Below are 21,979 nucleotides of genomic sequence, written 5' to 3' on the forward strand. Positions count from 1 at the left end.
CGGTACTGATGAGTCTTTTATTGATAAAATACGTGTCTGGGTATACACAATTATAAATCTGTTATATTTAATGCCCATGTACAACCACTGGGTTGATCCAGTGTTGGTGGACGTTTCGCACCCGTTGGTACCCCAGGCCAGTAGTCAGAACTCATGCACTGACATGAAAACGATTGACATGTCATTTTTAGTATATGCATTACTCATTCAAGCTTTTGAATTGTTCGATGCATGAACGATCTAAACCAGATTTAGAGCAACTTGTTTTAATTGTTCTTTCCATCAATGCTTTTAAAAATCTTCCTGGATTCACCATCAATTTGAATGCAATTGCATCTATTTCTTTTTTATATAATGTGATGTGTTTGGAATATCACAACCAATATTTATCTATGTATTTTTGTATGACGCTACGCTGTGTGCATACTTACGCCATCAGGACTTCATTCACACGGTATGCTTATAACACAATACTTGGCACTGAAGTTGGAGGAATAACGACTGATGTCGAAATTATATACGTTTTTGGTCATCCACACCAATGGAAATGACTTGTACGATGTATGGTCCTAAGGTACCAGAAACGTTTTCTGATTTGTTAACTGTTATTTACTATCGATACACTTTGACCTAGTCTGTATTTGCATGGGGGTGATGCATGAATAGCAAAACAGGTTTGGATCTTTTTAAATTTGACGCAATTCCATTCTTTGGATTGTATTTTCGATTTCGATTTAACTGATTTCAAAATGGGAAACCTCATATCACCTTTTATTTATCCAAGAATGTTATTTCATACAGTAACTGAAATAAGTATGGTTACATTTGTTTTTAAATGAGCGTGTATATTTCATTCAATAAACAAATCTGTATTTAAAACTATCTTCTATCTCAATTTGTGTTACATATTAGATATCGCCGATTTGTACTGCGGCGTCAAGCAAACACCATTTAATTAATATTAAATATGCATACGAACTGTGCTCGTTTTGTATGTTTCATTAACGTTTAAGCAATAGTGAAAACAATTTTTTGTCCCATTGATCGACAATTAGAAAATAGAAACAAAATGTTCGAATGAATAAAATGAGATGCAACACAGTATTTAAACGACAAAACACCACAAACATCAATATTGAGAGATGAAGTCTTCTTCTCCTCTACAGTTTTCTAATAAAGGTATAGATGGCCTACGCCGTATTTTGCACACAGTTTCGATATTTTTGGTTTTGAATGCTGTTCGACTTTGTATTTGACTTGACATGCAATCTAATTTGAATCGAGTGACTCTGATTAGTTTGAAGTATTAGTACACGTAACGCGCTTCTAAAATAACACTTTGAAAGTCTGGTATCTTGTGATATAATTGTTTGTATAATATGCCAAGCTTAACTATCACATGAATGAAACCGACCTTGCACCAAACACATTATTATTTATTTGTGGTATTTGCATTCATGACACATAGACCAGTAATTAATAGTTTATTGAAATCAGAGAAACCGATGGCAAGGATCAAGATTATCGAATACAACGGGTGCCCTAACATGCAAATTTCTAAATTAAGTCTACGCCTCTTAAGCTGTTTGTTTGATTTACACATTATGTGGTGAAGAAAATGCTTAGCACTCTTATTTATATCAGGTCATTTATTTAATACGTATCATTACGGAATGATCTGTTGAGAAAGATTATCTCTGTGGTAAAACTTATTTCTCAACCAACATGACCAACCTCAACGTCATTTGTTTTATGTTATTTAAGACTTGGGAGCTACGGTTCATTATCGTGTGTCTTCTTAAGTTGCAATAATATATGTTGTACTATAATGTTTGTGTCCACTAAAGAACAGTTTACAAATAACAAGACTAAGTAGAAGCCACACTTGTATTGCAAAATCTTATACAACATTTTAGGAGGGTTGAACCAAACTAGTCAAGTGGATATAACGTTCCTGATGAAGGTAAATCCAGAAAAGCGCTTCGGACGCATGAAATATTTAAACGTGTTGTTTTCAATTTTTTACATGTTCATTCAAAATAAGTTAATTTACTATGCAACTTTTCTTCAACAATTTTTTTTTTATCTAAATATATTGCAAAAGAATAAAAGAATATTCATTTAGTTATACTTTTCTTTCATTGTTTTCCCACCTACATTGTTGCGTCAATAGTTGTCAAAATCATGTATGACATTACGCTACTGTTTAATATGGGTGCAAAGTTTTACGATAAGATATGATACGGATATTGATAAATAAATTGAAATTCCATTCTGATCTATGCATGCTTCGCCATCATTCGAATCCAGAGTTCGAATAAGGAATAAAACCCATTTGGAGTATTGATTGTCGGCGGTTGAAACATCGTATTATTTATTCGTCATTGTGACGATTGAACTAGATTAGTTTTATTATTTCAATTGTGTTCATTTATCATGTTTATTGCTTAGATGATTAATTGAGCAGAAAACATTTAAGTCACAAAAATACTGAACTCCGAGGAAAATCCAAAACGGAAAGTCCCTAATCAAATGGCAAAATCAAAAGCTCAAACACATCAAACGAATTGACAACAACTATCATATTTCCTGACTTGGTACAGGCATTTACTTATGTAGAAACTGGTAGATTGAACCTGGTTTTATAGCGCTAAACCTCTCACTTGTACGACAGTCACATCAAATTCCATTATATTGACAAGGATGCGTGAATAAGACAAACAGACATAATAGGTAAAAATGTAAAATAGGGGTACAGCAGTCAACAAAGTGTCACAATCTTAATCACAACAAAAACGAACAAATATTTAACAAAGCAGCACAAAAAAGCATATATTACATTACATATAACACACACTACCTAATGAGGTCATAAAATGTTTTTAAAAACGTCCTTGCGAAATGATTCAATAAAACATGCAAACCCCAAGTACGAAAATGGCAAAATCTAATTTGTCACATTTGTCATATATTATAATTGAAAGTTATCAATCTGTGTCCTTTTCAACCAAATTATCATACTAATTTGCTCGATTTGATGGTATCAATCATGTAAAGATTAATTTGATATATATATAAAAAAAATATATATATATATGATATGCAAGCACTTATTGACATGTGAATTAGTATTTTCCTATTTTGTCCTGTTCTCTTTTGTGACAATTTAACACAGTGAAAATTTGCATGACTGATGAAAGATGCCTAGTAGGAAACGCTCGACCTGTCGTCGCATCCGGCCACGCTTCTTTTAATGAATGTGATTCTCTCAGTTTATAATCGTTACCTTGATTAATTTCTTTTCAATCGAATAACGAGAGTTGAACATTGGTTGACTGATTAGTGTATTAAGAAACAACACACAATCAATAGTGTGAACATTGATCCAAAGGACTTGCAAAATGCTTTTAGTTTTTGTTTTAGAAAACTTAGATGTTTTTTTTCAATTTTCAAAAACAGATAAATGTTTACTATTATTTTAAAAACGAAACAGGAAACCATGATGTCTGTATACTCCTTTTTTGTTAATATATCTTATATGCTAAAAATACATTAAACAATTTGTATGCTTTGATACTGATAGAGCTGTTACACTAAAATACATCTAAAGATCTTATACAATCTTGTTATGAACAAAAATGTGAAATTCACAAAAACAAGTCAATTTCTGTTAATAGTTAGATCTCATTTATGCAGACTATATCCGTGGTAGTTGTATGCAAATGTATACTAATCACTTGATAAGACTTATTTAAACATTGTTTGGTAAGACCTCGTAGACTCAAGCATATATTACAAATATTTACAACAATACAACTATAACTATAACTACAAAAACAGTACACTGGCTTTTATCTACACGAAGCATCATTCATGTTTGACAAAAAAAGGTCAGTTCATGACTTTACCTACTTTATTAATGATTTGATAATCTATTTGATAAAACAAACAAATTATTCTAGAACCGTGCAGTTCAATAAACGCCACCCGAATAAAGAATTATGCAAACATGAATTCACATCACTTAATTTAGTGTTAGTTAGTTTAATGAAAGATATTTTTCATTTGCTATTAAACGGTTGCACTTGTACCGCCAGAAGTCTCTCAGAAGTTTCATTAAACCTATTCGTAACTCATAGTTTCATCTTTTTTGTCTTAAACTTCATGTCAAATTCCAACGACAGTACCGAACAAGATGTATGGCTTTCATATATAATACTGATTACATTTTATCAATTTAATTCATACGAAGCGCTTTCTAGACTGACTTCGATAAATCCGCTCAAATAAAGCCAGCAACATGATTATGTAATAAAAAATGCATCCGTTCAAAGTATTAAGGTGGTTTTAATTAGCTAATTTATATATTTTGGCTCTTTTCAAATTATAAGTATTGTACAAATACGATTGTACTATACCAGATACGTATCTGGAGAAATGATATGATTTATGTGATGAGGCTAAAATATTGTCTATCAGAAACGGAAAACTCATACGACAGGTTATATGCTATAACCAAACAAGACTTATCAATTGGACAAGAAAAACAAAGCTATGCATATCATATACATTAAATCAAACACTTACACTTTCTTAGTGAAAGATGTTTTTTCTATCAAAAATTAAATGAGAATGTTAATACAAATATTTGTAATATAGTCTTTCAAAACCTGAATGACGGATGAACATAATATACCATCTTACATCATATTATTTATATTCAAAGTAAACAAACTATATACAAACAATTTAGACAGTTTCAACTTTCAGTGTTCATTCTGATCAGATTTTAAACCGAGCATGATTGGAACAAAAATATAAATGGACACCAGTTTGAATGTGACAAGAATGACATTAATTAATTTTACTTATGAACATAAAACAGATTCCTGCTTGTCCGGTTTTGGATTGTGCTTGGTACTTTAAGGTTAAATGAGCGATTCAACCATCATGTGTTGAGTCTCACTAAATATACATGGTTTCTTCCATTTATCATATGTTGCTGTACGAGTTGTACTTTTTGCATGTTATAATTATGTATTATATATTGTATACATATGACTTCAGTTATATTTATACACAACACAATTGTAGGTAAACAGAACAACAATCAAGGTACATGTTTCATTTGAACTTCGTACAACAGAGTATAGTAAAAGAATAAACGTTATCCCAAATAAAGAATTTGAAAACTTAACACAGACATACATACTGTTTCTCAATCTCTGATTGTACAAAGAATATATGTTCTGTTTTCCCATGTTCTTTATTTAACGAATACACTCGAATATACCCAGTAGTGTAAACAGCACTATATAATTATTTATTTTGTATTATAAATTTCTTAATTGTTTAATCTATACTGAATTTATTTTATGTTGAAATCTTACAAGAAGAAATACTATAGTAAATTATTTGACTTATATAGTATTGAAATATAGTAGAAACATAAAAATTAGAGGTTGGTTGATCATTTTCCTGGGTTTTTTTTCATCAAGGAGTTGTTATATTGCAATACCATATAGGCATAAACATAAAAAGTGTTTTCGCCTTCCACATTTTTATCAATTTTTATTATTTTTCAGTTATATTTTTCTGTAGAATTATTTGATAGATTTGACTTTTAATTTGATTGATATTAAAAACGGCATCTTGTGAAGTTAAGAGAGACATCTTATGATTAATATTCAGAATGTATTGAATATGAACACTAATTACTGTCCAATGTAGATACCCTTTAAATATTCCAACCCTCCAGTATGTACGCGTTCCAGAGCTAGCATTAACCTGTATATTGTAGGTTTTACTTCTCTTGAAGTTTTCCATTTTCTCAGGATGTCTTCTATCTGATTGTACATGTCCCTTGGATGCCGTGTCAATGTCTCCTCTATCGAACTTATACTAACTCCTAGCTCGATTCCGAGTTGTATGGCGCAGTTTCCAAGGTTTTTGGGCAGATCTTTCAAAACATTATCGTGTGGAACTTCTTGTAGTCGAATTTCTGCAATATCTGTCAAAATATATGCATACATTTTGATATGTTAAATTCATTGACGTTGTTATAGGAGGAATGTCGATGAACATATTTGTAGACAATACGAAACAACAAATCAGTTTCATATGATGCACTATCGCTACGATTTTTTTCATTGAATGTATTAATCAATATCAGAGGAGTAGTGACTAAAGAAGTTACTGGCAAAAACATTGACCAATGAATTAAAAGACAAAAGACAAAAATGCTAACGGACAAAGCCCCAGCTCAGGCACATACTCACTATATATATATATATATATATAATGGTATTTTCGAATTATCGTCACCATTTGAAGTTTTAGTGACAAATAAATGCCCACAAAAGTGTTTATACAGAGGTAAACCTGGAGTTGATATAATGGAATGGATTATTTATTCCATACAAATGCAAGTTACTGGCCACATGTGGAGCAGGATCTGCTTACCCTTCCGGAGCACCTGAGATCACCCCCAGTGTTTGGTGGGGTTCGTGTTGCTTAGTCTTTGGTTTTCTATGTTGTGTCATCTGTACTATTGTTTGTATGTTTGTCTTTTAATTTTTGACCATGGCGTTGTCAGCTTGTGTTCGATCTATGAGTTTGACTGTCCCTCTGGTATCTTTCTTCCCTCTTTTAAAAGCAGTGTTATTTCAAACTTCAAATACGACAAAGAAATAAAGTACACGCATGTTCAAATCTCACAGGTCGACTTATAAGAGACAAATCAAGGTAATAAATGCAAACTGAGGGAATCGCATGTACACCAAGTGTAGCAAACTGGGTACGACAATAGGGTAAACGTCTCCTGCTATGCATGCATCAGTCCTCATGCAAACCGGCAAGAAGTCATGATGGCGACGGTATAACTAATAAATGGATACTTTCAGTCACTCCTCCTGTAAACATTAGCACGTTCTATAACTATAAATTGATCCATCTTAATTTAATGCAAATCGTCTTGTCACTATTATGGTACATTGACAATACCACAAGTATTACGTTTACAGTTTATCAAAATGAATAATTTTATAGAGAGGTGTATTTCTGATATTGATATAAAAGAGAAAATATCAACGTTATTCGAAGAGAGAGAACTGAAACAGCTCGTATTATTAAAAAAAAAGAAAATAAACATTAAATTTAGTTTGATAGTCATCGCACTAACCATAAAAGCTGAAAATATAACATAGCTTGTTTTAATGGGAGACGAATCGCCTATATGCATTAATTCAGATTTGAAAAAAAACAATCATCAGCATATGTTCTGCTTTTTTAGTTTCAATTTGCATGGACACAGTTAGGCTGTGCACAAAAAAAATGTTGATTTCCTAAGATAAAATTCTCAACTTTATTGAGCAATTATGTTAAGAAACAATTATCTTTCCAGTTAAAATATACAATACCTTTTTATGTCAAATCTATGAATAGTTATGTCTAAATCAGTTCCGCGTTGTAAGATACATACGTTTTATGGTCACCATAAAACATTGGATGATCGATACGTTATGTATTCAGCTATTTGTCTCAAATCTATAGCTTAGATCTTTAGATACCAAAATGTTTGTTAGATCAATAACATGCAGAGTGCCTCCCGGTTTTGATACAATAAAAAGTATTACCCTTCAACTTATTGGATTTAGGATAAAATAATTGTGATGAAGAAAGAGAACTAGAGAAACACGTGTGTAGTGTAACTATTACTTTGCCGGGACTTAAACTGATACTCATGAGAAGCTGTTTTAATGCAGTGACTAAGAATTTTCCAACGAGGAATATTCATGCATTGTAAATATTTTGGGCTTGATTGTTCATGATGAAAGTCAATCCAGACATGCACTTGACATGCTCAAAATTTATGAAGTGCTATTTTCATTCGTTAGACTAATTAATAAGTCAGACCAGCAAACAAGTAGACAGCTGTGCTTTCAATAGGATCAGAGAAGCAACAATGTGTTAATATGGCAGGGTTTAACAAAGGGACAGTGGTATCAGTTTATTACCTCCTGACATACTTGTGTTATCATTAAAAGTGTCACTCTTCCACACATCAACATATATTTTAAATAAAATTTTATAAAACTAGTCTTTGATCTTACTGAAATAGTTTACTATATACATAGTGTGTTAAGCATTGGGAATATTGAACGTACTATCAGTAAACAAATACATGCACATTTATTACCCCTTTGTATTCAGGTAATCGTCATATTACTCATGTTGTTACGACCAGAAGAAAATTTGAATAAAAGATACAATCAATACACATTAAACTTAACTATCAGTATGTCATAACGAATCTAGCACATCCGTTTATTCAATATAAAGCTAATTTGGACTGTTGTGGAATATAAATTATATAAGCATTTCCTGATGTAGGAAATGGTGGATTATAATATGACGTGCTTCTTTCGCTTTGAAAACAACACCGTGATAAAATTCTCGATATACCTATACTGATCGCAGACTCAGAAATGTGCATATTGGTGGCAGTTATTATTTACCTCCCACGTAAATACACATGTTTCGAAACCTATGTGCAAACACTATGTTAATCTCGTTGTGTTCAATTTGAAATTGAAAAAAAAAACAACAACAACAGAACCGTTATTCCTTTTCTAATGCATAACACAAAGAATCAATGCACAAGAGCTTAAAAAATGTATAAAATCAAAATAAAATAAAATTCCGCGAAATTTCATGATTGATCTCGGCACATTTACGTCATGTCATAACATGACGTCATACGAATGAAAACTTTCAAGCTGAAGGTTTTCCGTTACGTATACGCCATAAGTTCGGATAATATTGCATTAAAATAGAGTTTCGAAGTAGGTGTTGTTTCACTTTCGGTTCTATTGCATTATTCGCACATTTGTGGATTTCAGCAAGCCAAAATGGCGGCTCACTCATTTGTTACGACATGTCAACTCTTGATTTGACAATAAATAGTAGCTATAGAAAACAAAATGTTTGGTTATGAATTATGAGAATTAAACACATTTTTGCTAGATGTTATTTGAGAAATAATTCATGTAAGACTTAGGTTTATTTGAAATTTGTATCTTTTTTAGCTCAGGATAAAATTCGAATATCACGGCTCTGGCCATTTGTAAATGTCCAACAAATCTATGGCTTCCATGAATTATTTCTTAATTAAAACTGGTTTTATAGCTAGCTAAACTTCTCATTTGTATGAAAACAACAATAACGTCACAAACCCGCAAATAAGCATGTAAATACTTTTGCATCCGTGTCCGTTATTGTCTTCACATATAAAGCTCCGGTAAAAGCTGCACCTGTGTCGTAAAATTTCCGGTCTCGTAATCCTCAGCTGTGTTCTGGTATGCCTTTGTAAACAATGTCTGTTATTTAACTTTTTTTTCAATAGTTAGTATTGCAATTGTTCATACATGCATTGATTCCTATTGAATAAAGTGTCAAGAACTATTCAATCTCTGTCTCCTTAAATTGATGTGTGGAAAAGTATTTCAAAAGAACTGTCAATGTTGAAGGCTGGGTGATAGTTCTACTGATTGGTCCTGATAACAAGTTCTCACCATTGAATGGACAGCGGTTTATCCTTACACATGCAAGTTTTGCTTACTTTATATTTACATGCTTTCACGTCAAATTCACCTCAAACGAGTCTATTCGTTAACCTTACAAGAATACTTTCACATGAATTTCACGTGATTTGAGTACTCTACAAAACAATGGAATTTCAGTTTTTTTAATCAAATTTGAAAATTGGATGTTATTTGAATAACGAATTTAACGTGAACAATTTGATGTGATTTCTAAATGAAATTCACGTGAGCTTCACATTAGAGTCACATCAGATTCATATTAGATTCACGTGAATTTCACATGATATTCACATGAATCTAAGTTCACATGAGTAGACTTTCTCTGTGTATCATTTAATAACTTGGTCCTTGGTAGTTTACAATAGTAGTTCGCGCCTATTAGTGAGTCAATTTCACAACTTTTGCTTTTTGCACAGAATGTGCAACTTGAAGTGCTTGTAATATGCGAAATTTTATCTGAATCGGGACTGCAACCTGTGTAACAATGGATGTGTTGATACGGGAATATTCTCATTGTCGGTCTGTAGTTGAAGTGTTTAAATGTTTAAGTTTGGAACATTGTGAGATAAATCCTCGAAAACAGACAGATATATGCAGAACCGTCGTTCATATTTCCAATAACCGCGTATTTCTGAAAAAAATCATTATACATCCTCGTCAAACAAGCTGTTAGATTCTACGTTATAATCGTTATACATAAATGGTGCAATATATATTTTAAGGAGCATTTTGTGACTTTGATTTGATGAATACATCAACACTTGCCTTGTCTGCGTTAATTGCACCTGTGTCGTACCTGTAATGCACTGAAATGGCATCTATTATTGTACACATGCGTGATGCATTCCGCTACACTTTGCATCGTATTATAAAATTACATACGGGCAATCGGTGTGACTCTTCATTAGTGCACTCTGCCGGAAAGTGTTAATCTAAAGAAAAAAATACACGTATGTGTATTTACTTTCTGTCATTCTTACGTGTTTCTGTATATTTGACCTTGTTGTATGATCTTTATTTTGGTTGCGTTTCAGTGAAAGATGTAGTGGCGTGCTATCTTGCCTGACTACTTGACGCATTGTCCTGCTTCGAGTAATTCAATCTCCAAACATCGCCAAAACCAATAAGATAAAAGGAGAACTCTTTCTATCAAATAAAAGATATCCTGGTATCTGAAAATCCAAGACTTCGAAATATTGTCTCTAGTGATTTGAGACACAGACATATGGGATTAACCAAGCAATTCCTGATGGTGACCGCAAAAAGTATATAGTACACATCATAGAACTAATTTAGATATGATTATTATAAATTCGATAACAACAAAATAGGATTTTTTTTATCACGCATAAATGGCTACCTGTTTCTTAACATAATGGCTCGATTCAGCTCTGACTTTTTTGTGGACAAAAAGTACCCTAGGTATTATATCACGTTTGTTTAAACAACCTATCTGTAATGCAAATTTAAATTAAAAGAGTGAAAGATATAATGATCAAACTTTTTGCTTTCATCTGTAAAATGTTAAATCCTAATTCATACATAAGTATAGACTCGTCTGCTATTACAGCTATATTCTCAACTTTTATATGAATGGTGTTTTAAACTAAGTATCAAACTTAATATAATGTTGCTTTTTTTGTATATGCATAGCAAAATGGTAGATTCGTCAAAGTGGTTCCACCGAAATAAAGGACGGAACTGTCACGTGAAAAAGACGAGATGGATAGGAGTAGATATATGGACTTGAAACAGGTCACTAACGAACACCTTACAAAGTTGTTGCAAGGCTTCTGTAGGCATAAAAAAAGGTATGTTTTACCCTCCAGTCAAGCATTGGGACTGAATGGAGAGACTGACAAGGGACTATGCGTATTGTATTATAAAACACATACAAAGAGATAATTGTGTTAACAATGCTTAATCTTACCTAATAAATGCGTGTCTTCTCTGAACACCTGAAAGGAAATGTATCGATACAGTTATTGGGTTAGTACAAAAACATGCGTGTATGATAATAAATCTGTTATGCACACTAAATATCATAATTACGACATGCAACCAAAACTATAAACTATATGTGTACCTGAACAAATATTGTGAGAACTAATTGCCTTTTTCCATACTTTAATTGCAGTTAAATATAGATCCTTAATAATACTTTTTTAACGTTTTTGATCTGAGCCTCACTGGTAAGTCTTTTGTAGAGGAAACGCGCATCTGGGGAACAACATTTTATCCTGCTATCTTTGATGAGTTTATTAGAAAAAATGCATTGCTGTTATAACCGATAATAGGTTCATTTAAGTTGTTGTTAAGTGCACCATCTTTGTTGTACATGCGTCAAGGAACCGTTCTTTCATAAATTGTATCTTACTCTGCAATCAGTTTTTGATTGAAGATGGTAAATTGATGAGATCATAGTTGTTATATAATTCCTGGTTTTATTGTTTTGATGACCTGTAGCAGACAGTCTGAATGACCGTTGCATTTAATGTATGATGCAGCTGTGTTTTTATTTTAATCATTTCTCATTCCAAGATGTATATTTCATTTCTTTGTTTGTTTATATCCTGTCCCTGTAGTTGTGTGGTCAAACATGAATGATCCTTTGATGTGTGTAAGAATGTGTTTAAAGGCTGATGTCGAAGAATGATAAAAAAATGAGAATGTTGACATCCAGATAGGAGGAATGAATAAGCGTAGAGAACAGACGTGTTTTTGTATAAATATGTTATAATAGTATTGTAAATATATATGGACTTGTATATAATAAATATACATACATTATGTTACATGATCATAGTTGTAAACATGTTTTTATTTCTCTCTTGATTATATTAACCACAAAACGAAAATATAATTATAATTAATTCTACAACAATCATCCACTAAGTTAATGATGATGGGTAATTTGTAACATGTCTTACATTTGTAAAATAAATATGCCTTATCAAAACGAAAATTGACTCAGAGGAACGAAACAAAATTTGTGTCCCAATCTCGCCAATGACCATCTGAAAGAGTGGTGCATATTAATTTGGGAAATCATTCTATATAGATCTGAAACGATTCAACGCCTAACAGAAATAAAAGGAATAGAAAAACATGGTAGTAAAAACTGTCAACACAGTATGATAAACATAGATGTACTTATTGAAAAAACTAGAAAACAAAATAAAAGCTGTCCAAACCTTGCAAAGCAAATGTCTTTCATCGCCCACTGCCTTAAGTGCATCCAGCAAGTCGTGGAATGACTTTGTGGGTTTACCCCTTATGCTTTTTGTTCTCCAGAAATTGAATGCCATGATTTTGATGACAAGAGGCATCCTTGTGTAACTGTAATCAATATCATTCCAATCATTCAGTTGTAACCCTAGATGAATCATCACCTCTCTACAACTATTAATATCTAGGTGATATGCAAGTCGTGAGAGATGTTGCTCGCTTGGTGACATTGTCAGGGCAGTGTTTCCAAGACCTGAATATTTTGAAAAGATGAAACAAGCTCATAAAAAAATAATCATCATGAGAATAAAATGAAAAATAATAATTCTGATTGCTATCGAACAATAAATAATAAGACCTCAATAAAAAAAAAAAACATGTTTTGCATAGCTAACAACAGTCATGAAACGATTTGAGATAAGACATATTATGTTCCTCCTAATGTTGTAAAGCCTCAATAGACTAAATAGCCACGCCCCCGTTAAAATAGCCGAACCCCTGTTAAATACTGTAATCTTCGTCTCCCCACGTCTTAGTAAGGAAAAACATCGTTAAGCAGATTAACTGATAACCATTGATTCAACTATATTTATATTAAGTCCAACAGAATTGATATTTATAACTAAAATTCGATACAATAAAATATTACACGGAGACAACATTACTCAAATTCAACATAAGTAAATTAAGACATTAAGGATTTTTTTCTTGTATGTACGATTTTTAAAATGGTTACTTGCTCTTAACATGAATAACATATCATGTGTAGGTCTTAACTATTCGTGTAAAACGTCGCTTAGACATCTTTGTGGCGTATCCTTATGGAAGCTAACAGGGCAGTGATTGAGCATGCAGGTCTTATTTGGATACATTGTGAATACCTTACAAAGTCCAACACCAAAACATTTCTATGACAACTGACATCCTCATGTGTTTACCCGTGCGTTTTCTTTTTCTTCTTCTTCCAAAACTACAGTTGACTTAGCACGTTTCAAATATCGCTATGGCTATATCGTTCATGACCAGTCCGTATAATTTCCCAAGAAAAACCTAAGGAAACCCCAAAATACCCTAAACAACTTTTATCTAATAGACTTACAAATTCAATGTATTGGAAAATATACTATACGGGTTTTAGTTTGAAATGTCAGGGTTGTCCAAGATATTCGTCCGTCTTTCTAAGTTTCGACTTATGTCCTGGTTCGTTAATACAATAAAACCAGATTTGTGGTTATTTGCCATGTCATTAATAAATAAATGATGTGATATCGCCAATGTACATACATGTACACGGAGCTAATTTACTGTGGATTTAAGCAAATTGGATCGATAACTTTTTGAAAATTACCCGGGCTTAAATAAGTTCAGTTGCAATTTGCCATACCTCACTGTTAAGCAATACAGAATGTTTTGGCGAATCTAAAAAACACCTTTTTGAAGAAAAAACAAAACTCATTTAAAACCAAGGATTGTGATAAAGTACTTCGTGTAACCTTTACATTGGCCAACATTTATGAAAAAAAAAATTCTGTAGACACTCCTTTCACCTAAAAAAAACCACGTTAAAACCTGTTCGTAGTATTGTAATTGCCTTCAATCTGGCATAAGTCTTTAAAATCTTTGCTGCTCACGCTAGGTTAGAGAATTACACGTACGCTGATATGAACGATTTCCAAAATTTTGGAGTGTTCCTATCCAACAGTTATTATATATATATAAGATTAACAGTTTGTTTTGCAATCACAGAACCGCTAGATATTTCTCAATGTTTTAATATTGATTTCAAAGTTTTTTCCATTATTTTGTTTTCCAATTTTTCGAAAAGACATTTTTTTAAAAGCGATGATTGCTTCTGAAAATGCATTTTACATTTTTATAGATTCAGAAAAAAAGTGGTTTCTGATAATGTGTGATTTGTATATCTGTGGTCACCAGAAATCGATTCGACATGTTCGATACTGCATGTGAATTTTTTTTGCAAATCAGAAAGAGAAAAACATGTCTATGCAATATACAAAATATTTGATATCCAAAATTTATTTGTCAATTTTCACAAAAATAATATACCTACTCTTCGTTTCATGCACAACGACTGTGTAAAATTGAATAAGTGTCATATCCATAATCTTGATTTGCTTTTAGAAGATAAAAAAAATAATCTAAAACTTGTTTCCACTCTTTTGCGGATATTGATTGAGTCAGATGACAAATCTAAGTGTCCGAAAAATCATTCATAAGACAACACTATTGGTTCAATGGTTCATTTATATATCCAACAGAACATCCTTGGAATAAGAACAAGAAGAAGGATGCCAATATTGGAGCATGATTTGCAGATATAACCGGAAAAGTTAAGTTATACAATGTACTCCACCAGTTTGTTTTAAATGTTTCTTGCTGCTACTTTTGTTTGTTTTCGGTTACTGTTGTTTGTAATTTGACTAGATGTCTATATACTTTGATTTATAATATTTGATTTACCCTCAGACTTTTAGGAGAATTTGCCATACATTCACCATAGCTGGGTATCATAAATTATACACCTTAAATGGATCCTAATTATGTATTATAAATGATGAACTGAAATAAATTTACCTGGACAATTGGATGGGCATTCTTCCTGTGTCTGAAAAACATTTATTAAATAATGAAACAGGGTTTCTCATGATCTATATTACAATATAATTCGATGTATCATTACCTAAGACAACATCACAATTTTTAATTGCCTTCGTTTCGTATCTTTTATCTTCTGTTTGTTTTTCCCTTTACATTTAAGATAAGTGACGAAGTTAAATAAAATGTTAGTTGGATACAGTCTTAATTTTACTGAACATAAAATATACTCTACAGAATCATATTATTGGTATGCCATACGGGCGTTTTTTCTTCTATATGCGGCTCATCAGTTGCACTCGAATCATCATAGTTGGAGATTCAGTACTAAGTTTAAGCGCACGGAACATAGATAATTTCAAATCATTGGTGCCAACTACGTCTAAAATAATACGTAAACAATGTTTGATACTTTGAGATAGAAAATATTTCATGCTATGAATAGTTCAATTGAAAACATCCTTCGTCGGTTTATATGGCTAACGTATATGGGATACCTTGTTAAAAAACCACAGTAAAGATCTTCTGGAGCAGTGTTTATTCCCACGCTCACACACCCAGTAGGAGGTTTGTTTCGCCTTTGAAATGGATATCACGCATGGAGATCTGCCACAAACCTCTCCTACTTCAATGCTAAAGAGATTTGTCAAATTCACTTTTTTCTGGTTCTTTCCAATGCTGATAAGATAAAATTTCAAAACAGCTTGTAAAGTCACGGTCAGGCATTCTTGAATGCTGGCAGCAATATCTGGGGAGATGTAAGATCTAGAAGATATGTTCGTAAGATAGACAACGACTCTCGTTTCTTCTACCATTATTCTAAACTCGGTGTTGCTGTCAACACATAGTACGGCTGATGAATGATATATTAATGGACGTCCGTTGACCTCCTTGATAGGCCAAATACCACTAACCGCACCAACCAGTTTAAAAGACAATGCTGATGGTATGGATGACTTCTGTATTTGATAGACCAACGCAATTGTCCTGTTTGCAAATGATTTGTCATCTAGAAAGGACATCGGCATCTTGTGTTTTACAGTGCATGGAACTAAGAAATAATCGACGAGCGTGACACTCTTGTCAACGTATTGTTTCGGTAGGACCAAAACATCGAGATGCACTAGAACCTGGATAATGAACTCTTTGGAGTCATCCTCTTGTATATGATGAACGAATGGTTCCTGTTGCCATAGTTGAAGGAGATCTCTTTTATGTAATTTTCCAGTTTCTCTCATTCTTCTTAGAATACCTTTAAGGGTCTCATTCTTGGGCCAAAATATTTCATCTGTGATGAATGATCGAAGGATGTTGACCAATGCAGGAGGATAAAGAATGACAAAATTGTTAAGTTCTGGTTGATTAAAGTACATTATTTTGCCTAAAGAATGTTGTGTTAAGAGAAAATCTTCCAGTTGTCTTTCTGACAGGGCTAGGTCTTTGTTCATTGTGTTTGCTTCAGCTAACTGTATTTTCGGTATTATATGGATGTTATCTTTGATCATATTATCAATCAGAAGCTCAAGGGGAACCCAAAGCATCGGTCGCCGTAGTCCCCAAGATGGCTGGTTCCGGGCAATAGTGACAAGTTGGTTTTTTAAATTCTGAATTCCATGATCGTCTTTGTCTGTACCATTTATAAAGAAAACTGGTTCGAAGACAATGTGTTTCTTCATTTCATGGGTACCAAACATTTCAGTGATTTTCTTTACAAATTTCATGTTCATCTTCTTCTGCATATCCTTGTGAGTAAATGATACAGAAAAAAAAACGATTAAAAAAACAACAACTGTATCCTATCGATACTTATATTTTGGCATTGCACAAGAAGCCTGTATACCACATACCTTTTATGTGTAACAATTGCTTATTTGGTTTTAGATACATGATATATTATACAATAAGCTGTTATTGGTTAACTACTCTGTTATTTGACTTGATAAGATGAAAACAGCCTGTGCTATATACAAATGTTAATTCGGCCAATATTGATTTTTTTTCCGTATTGGCCGAGTTCTGATCCGGGCAATTCAGGATTTCACAATGTGCCTGTTTTTTTTTTTTATAGAAAGTCATGATGAACACCAACGTAATGTAAAGTGTTATTTGGAAGAAGCTGTTTTATTTACACAATAAACATACCGAAACGTTTAGTGAGGCAACCATTTAAAGCTGAAGACGGTCACATTCATCTAAAAGGCTTTTTGTAAGCAAATAATTTACCTATTTCAGGTTTGGACAACAAGTCTGAGGATTATCACAGAACTCATATTCACTCGTCACCTCATTACTATTTAAACTATTTTATCAGTTTAACGGGTGCGAATTGGTTAACTGTTTACTTTTGCTTCTCATGTTTCTGTAAGGTGTCATTTATTTTTCAACCCGAACCCGGTAGTGAATTGTTAAAGAGTGACCTGTAATTGTTCTTTGGTCAGTTGGTCTATTGATTTTTGTCTCATTAGTAATCATATTCAACTCCTAGTTTTATTTAATCTTTTCGTTTCTGCATATCTCATGCAATGGCAGAACCTCTCCAATTACTATTTATGTGTTGCGTCAAAATATGATTTGTAACACTTGTAGTGAGAGCAAAGAGAGAACAAATCATTACAAAATGTAGAGAACACCTCGAAAAACCACCAGATTATTTGACATTGCAGCTTATAAAAGGAAACTCAGATTTGAATAGTTTCATTTCAAGATAAAATATGTTAAAGAAAAATAAATTATACAATAAACAGGGAAACACTGTAGTTAATAAATAAAGATATCATTACGTATAAAGATAAGAAGATGTATATTTGCTAATGAGAGACTAAATGACACAGAGATTAACTATAGGTCACTGTACAACATTCAACAATGAGTAAAACGTGACTATTTCTATATTGGCTTTCTTATTTGTCCTCGGCTAGCTACATTGGCCTTCGAAATCGTGAATTGCTTTGTTTCTCGTTTAATTCATTTTACATGTTGTCATTTAAGGGCATTTTATAAGATTTTAACTCCCTCAGGCAAAGTTGGCCTTAGACGGATTTGGCTAATTTTTAGTTCTTTTTTAGTTATATAGCTTTTCAACTGTTTCGGTTTTCTGCTTCCTTGACTTTCAAATATTCGGCTTTGAACGTTCTTGATGAAGGTAAATCGAGAAAAGCGCTTCAGACGCATGAAATTTATAATTTGTTGTTTTCATTTTGATAGCTTGCTATATGTTATGGGATTTACAGATTGTTGACTATGATCTTTACATGCTTCTTTCATTTGATCTGTGAAGGATAGTTGTCTTATAGGAAATCATACCACATCTTTTCTGCTTGTATTTTGTTATGTTTACTAAATTATACTGTGATCAACTGCAGAAGGAGATTTGCATTTGTCCCGTAATAAGTTTTATCCATCAATGTAAAATATAAAATGTAGTTAATATACTATATTTAGAGCCACATGATATGTTTGCAGCGGCAGATGTTAACTCTTCCACATTTAACGCGATATGTTGGCAACGTTGCCAACTATTTAAAAATATTTTGAACGTTATTCAGAGAAAAAAAAAGGCTAATTATGCCATGTGTACGAACTTATTTTACTTTTCTGTTTAAAAAATGCGTCTATGATATCAATTTAAGAATGCTATATGTAACTGATTAAATACTTACATCTGAGAGAAGGTCACTATGCGTTGCAGCAAACAATATTTTTGGCATGACATCATTATCATCCACACAGTAGGTAAGTATTGAATTCACCCAATGTTTCACAATAGCTTAAAGATAAATATGCATACTACAACAATGTCCTTCTTACCCTTTTTTATCTAAGAGATGATTACAAATGCAATTAGCATGTGTTCACCTAACATCTTTATATAAAATCTTACTATTAAGACACTTTAAAACTGTGTATGTAAAACTAATGAAAACATAACGTTTAGCCGCCTTTATTAAATTACAATTGCCAGTTGTAAATCTACCAAGGAAATTATAATAGGACACTTTGGAATATCGAATGAACTGGAAATATATAGGCACCGCTTTTGGGCTATTTGTTGGCGGCCAGTTTTTATTGTTGGAGGAAGCCGGAGTGCCCTGAGAAAGCCACCGGCCTTTGATAGGAAAACTGACAATCCTAGTCAATTAAGATTGGAGTCGAGTGCACCCGCACGAGCAGGGTTCAAACTCACAACCTCAGTGTTGACTGGTTGGTGATTACAGTAGTAACTACTTAGACCACTCGGCCACCGAGGCCCCCAGGGTAGATGGATGTCAAAAGAAAAACAGATGTAATTGTGTTTATGTTTTGCCAAAAATAAATTTAATGTCATGCTACTTAAAGAATGTATATAAAAAAGTCTGGGTATTTCGGATCTTTTTTATTGAGCTATAAGTTCTGTATCAGATTTTGTAAATATTATTCATAATAAAACATTTGTAAAAAGCTCTTTTATGTGATTTGAAAAAAAAACCTAAACGATATATTTTTTTAAAAATAAGATTAAAACACAAAATTAATTGAAACCCTTTGTTATTATAAGGAACTGTCCCAGAATATAACATGGAATGCTTATATGCTGTAACTAAACTATAATAGTATTTCTACTAACCTTGCAATTTTGTAAAATGTATATCGTCTACTAACATCTACTAACAATGATAATGCATTGTATCATACTAATGTAAATGAAACCTGGTGTAAGGTACCGGTATATTATGTGGGTATAAAAAATGTCAACTCTAAATAAAAAAAAAAAAGGATCGCATGAACTTCATTACCTGAGAGCTTATACCGTATACCTCAGTAATACAGCAAACTAACCACGCTTAATCATTTATAGTGACCTATAACTAAATAAGTTTCGTATTGCATATAGTTTGTTTATATAACACGTGGTAATTGTTTCTCAGGTAATGAAACCATTTCTGTCATTAAGGCTGGGGCAGTTTTTTTCGTAAATACAGGAATGACACTGACACTTTGAAATGTGTTGTATTCTAGAAGTATATGATTTCTTTATTAGTTGTTATTGGAGTTTAGTTAGCCTTTAAATAACTGCGATATTTCTTTAAGATCTGTAATTTGTGTCTGTTGTCTGTTAGTTAATTGCTGTTTGTGATTTGTGTCGATCTAAAGGGTGAATCCAATTCTAACTGATTTTTACTGTTTCGTCTGATATTGTGCTTCAACAGTTACTCTCACAGGTAAAAAGGATAGTTTTAGATAAAAAAAAAAACTGTTTAATCTGGCCACATTGTATATGTGACTGTCCCAAATCAGATGCCTGTAGTTCATTGGTTGTGTTTGGTCACTGTATGTCATATTTGGTTTTAGTCTATTGTTCCGATCATACTCCCACGTCATATGCTTTTTCTGAATGAGCAACCCGACGTCAATCGGTGTAAACATAAACGTTGTACGGGAAAATGCAAGGTACGCCAACAGATGTTAAATATGTGGTCAAATTACATAATGAAATGTATTTCTTGTACATATTTGTAAAATGAGATATTCTTCATTGTCATGCGGCTATACTTACAATCATTAGAAATATCCCCCGTAGGGTATTCTGTCAGCGGTTCTTGAAAATCCCTACTGCCATCAAACATCACCACAAATGTTCCGCCGTGCTGAACAAATAACTGATGGGTCATGTCATATGATCGTTGACCACCAAAGTCAACTAAATCTGAAGGTGCAATCTTAATTTTGTATTGACCACTCTTAACTTCTTTTAAAATGTCGTCATGTACTGCATATGCCTCAACTTTTTTTAACTGAGGCAGACTTATTGATGTATCCTTTTTCATTTCAGGTGTGGTTGTCTTTTCATTCTGTATGTGTTTAACTTGTCTAATGTAAGCCTCGGGTGACACAGAAGCTTTTGAACTAAAACTAGTACTTTTCTTTGTAACCTGTAGATTTAGTTTTGGATGATCCGTCAAATATGGCGCGATGCACCGCTCCTGTTTTGTATCAGCGCTTTGGCGTGTAAGTATCTCACGATTTGGCTTTCCGATGATTAACTTCGTCATTACATTATGACCTCTATCTTCTGCAAAATAGAATTATCATTATAAATTTCTCACTGAAAGGAAATTTAGTGATACAGAATAGGATTGTTCTAAAACAATTAAATATGTAATGCTTAAAAAACAAATAAAGAGAAACAACAACGGAATGTGTTCCTTAAGGTTATTAGGTAGACTAAATATAAGAACATTTCAGGTAGACAAAACATAAATTACTATTCAACATAGAGGTAGTAAACACTTTTCTTAATACAAAGTACAGGCTTTTAGTATAAGATGTGTCAAGTATGTAAGTGTTATCAAGCCAAATATATACAATGTTTGAGGAACAATGAGAGAGAAAAAGAGAACCAATCAAAAACTATATATCAAGAAAAAACAGACAACACTATTTAAAAAAACAAAGACGAACAGTCTACCAAACAGTGCATATAGAAAGCAAATACAAACATTAACTTGACGGTGACCACCACGATATCGAGTTTAATCGTGCTGCATATTTAATAT

At 32.6% G+C, this 21,979-nt stretch overlaps 1 protein-coding gene across 1 annotated transcript; it reads right to left on the bottom strand.

The window, feature by feature from the left end:
* Window positions 1-2,875: 2,875 nt before the first annotated feature.
* On the bottom strand, window positions 2,876-19,206 carry LOC127711894 (uncharacterized). Its single transcript, XM_052218054.1, has 6 exons — window positions 19,106-19,206; window positions 15,944-17,188; window positions 15,426-15,456; window positions 12,797-13,083; window positions 11,533-11,560; window positions 2,876-6,010 (listed from the first exon to the last, which is right to left on the bottom strand). Exons 1-6 carry the CDS (start codon window positions 19,151-19,153, stop codon window positions 5,715-5,717), a joined length of 1,935 nt encoding a protein of 644 aa, XP_052074014.1. The 5' UTR covers window positions 19,154-19,206; the 3' UTR covers window positions 2,876-5,714.
* Between the last annotated feature and the right edge of the window lie 2,773 nt (window positions 19,207-21,979).

The sequence above is a fragment of the Mytilus californianus genome, unplaced genomic scaffold (genome assembly GCF_021869535.1).
Source record: "Mytilus californianus isolate M0D057914Y unplaced genomic scaffold, xbMytCali1.0.p SCAF_8, whole genome shotgun sequence".
Classification (NCBI taxonomy): domain Eukaryota; kingdom Metazoa; phylum Mollusca; class Bivalvia; order Mytilida; family Mytilidae; genus Mytilus; species Mytilus californianus.

Bases quoted from the DNA above. Each gene is read 5' to 3' on its own strand.
- LOC127711894 (XM_052218054.1), bottom strand. From the start codon at position 19,153: ATGCCAAAAATATTGTTTGCTGCAACGCATAGTGACCTTCTCTCAGAT. The intron at 17,189-19,105 runs GTAAGTATTTAA...TTTACTCACAAG, and splicing joins ATAGTGACCTTCTCTCAGAT to GATATGCAGAAGAAGATGAA. The intron at 6,011-11,532 runs GTAAGATTAAGC...ATATTTTGACAG, and splicing joins AGAAGACACGCATTTATTAG to ATATTGCAGAAATTCGACTA.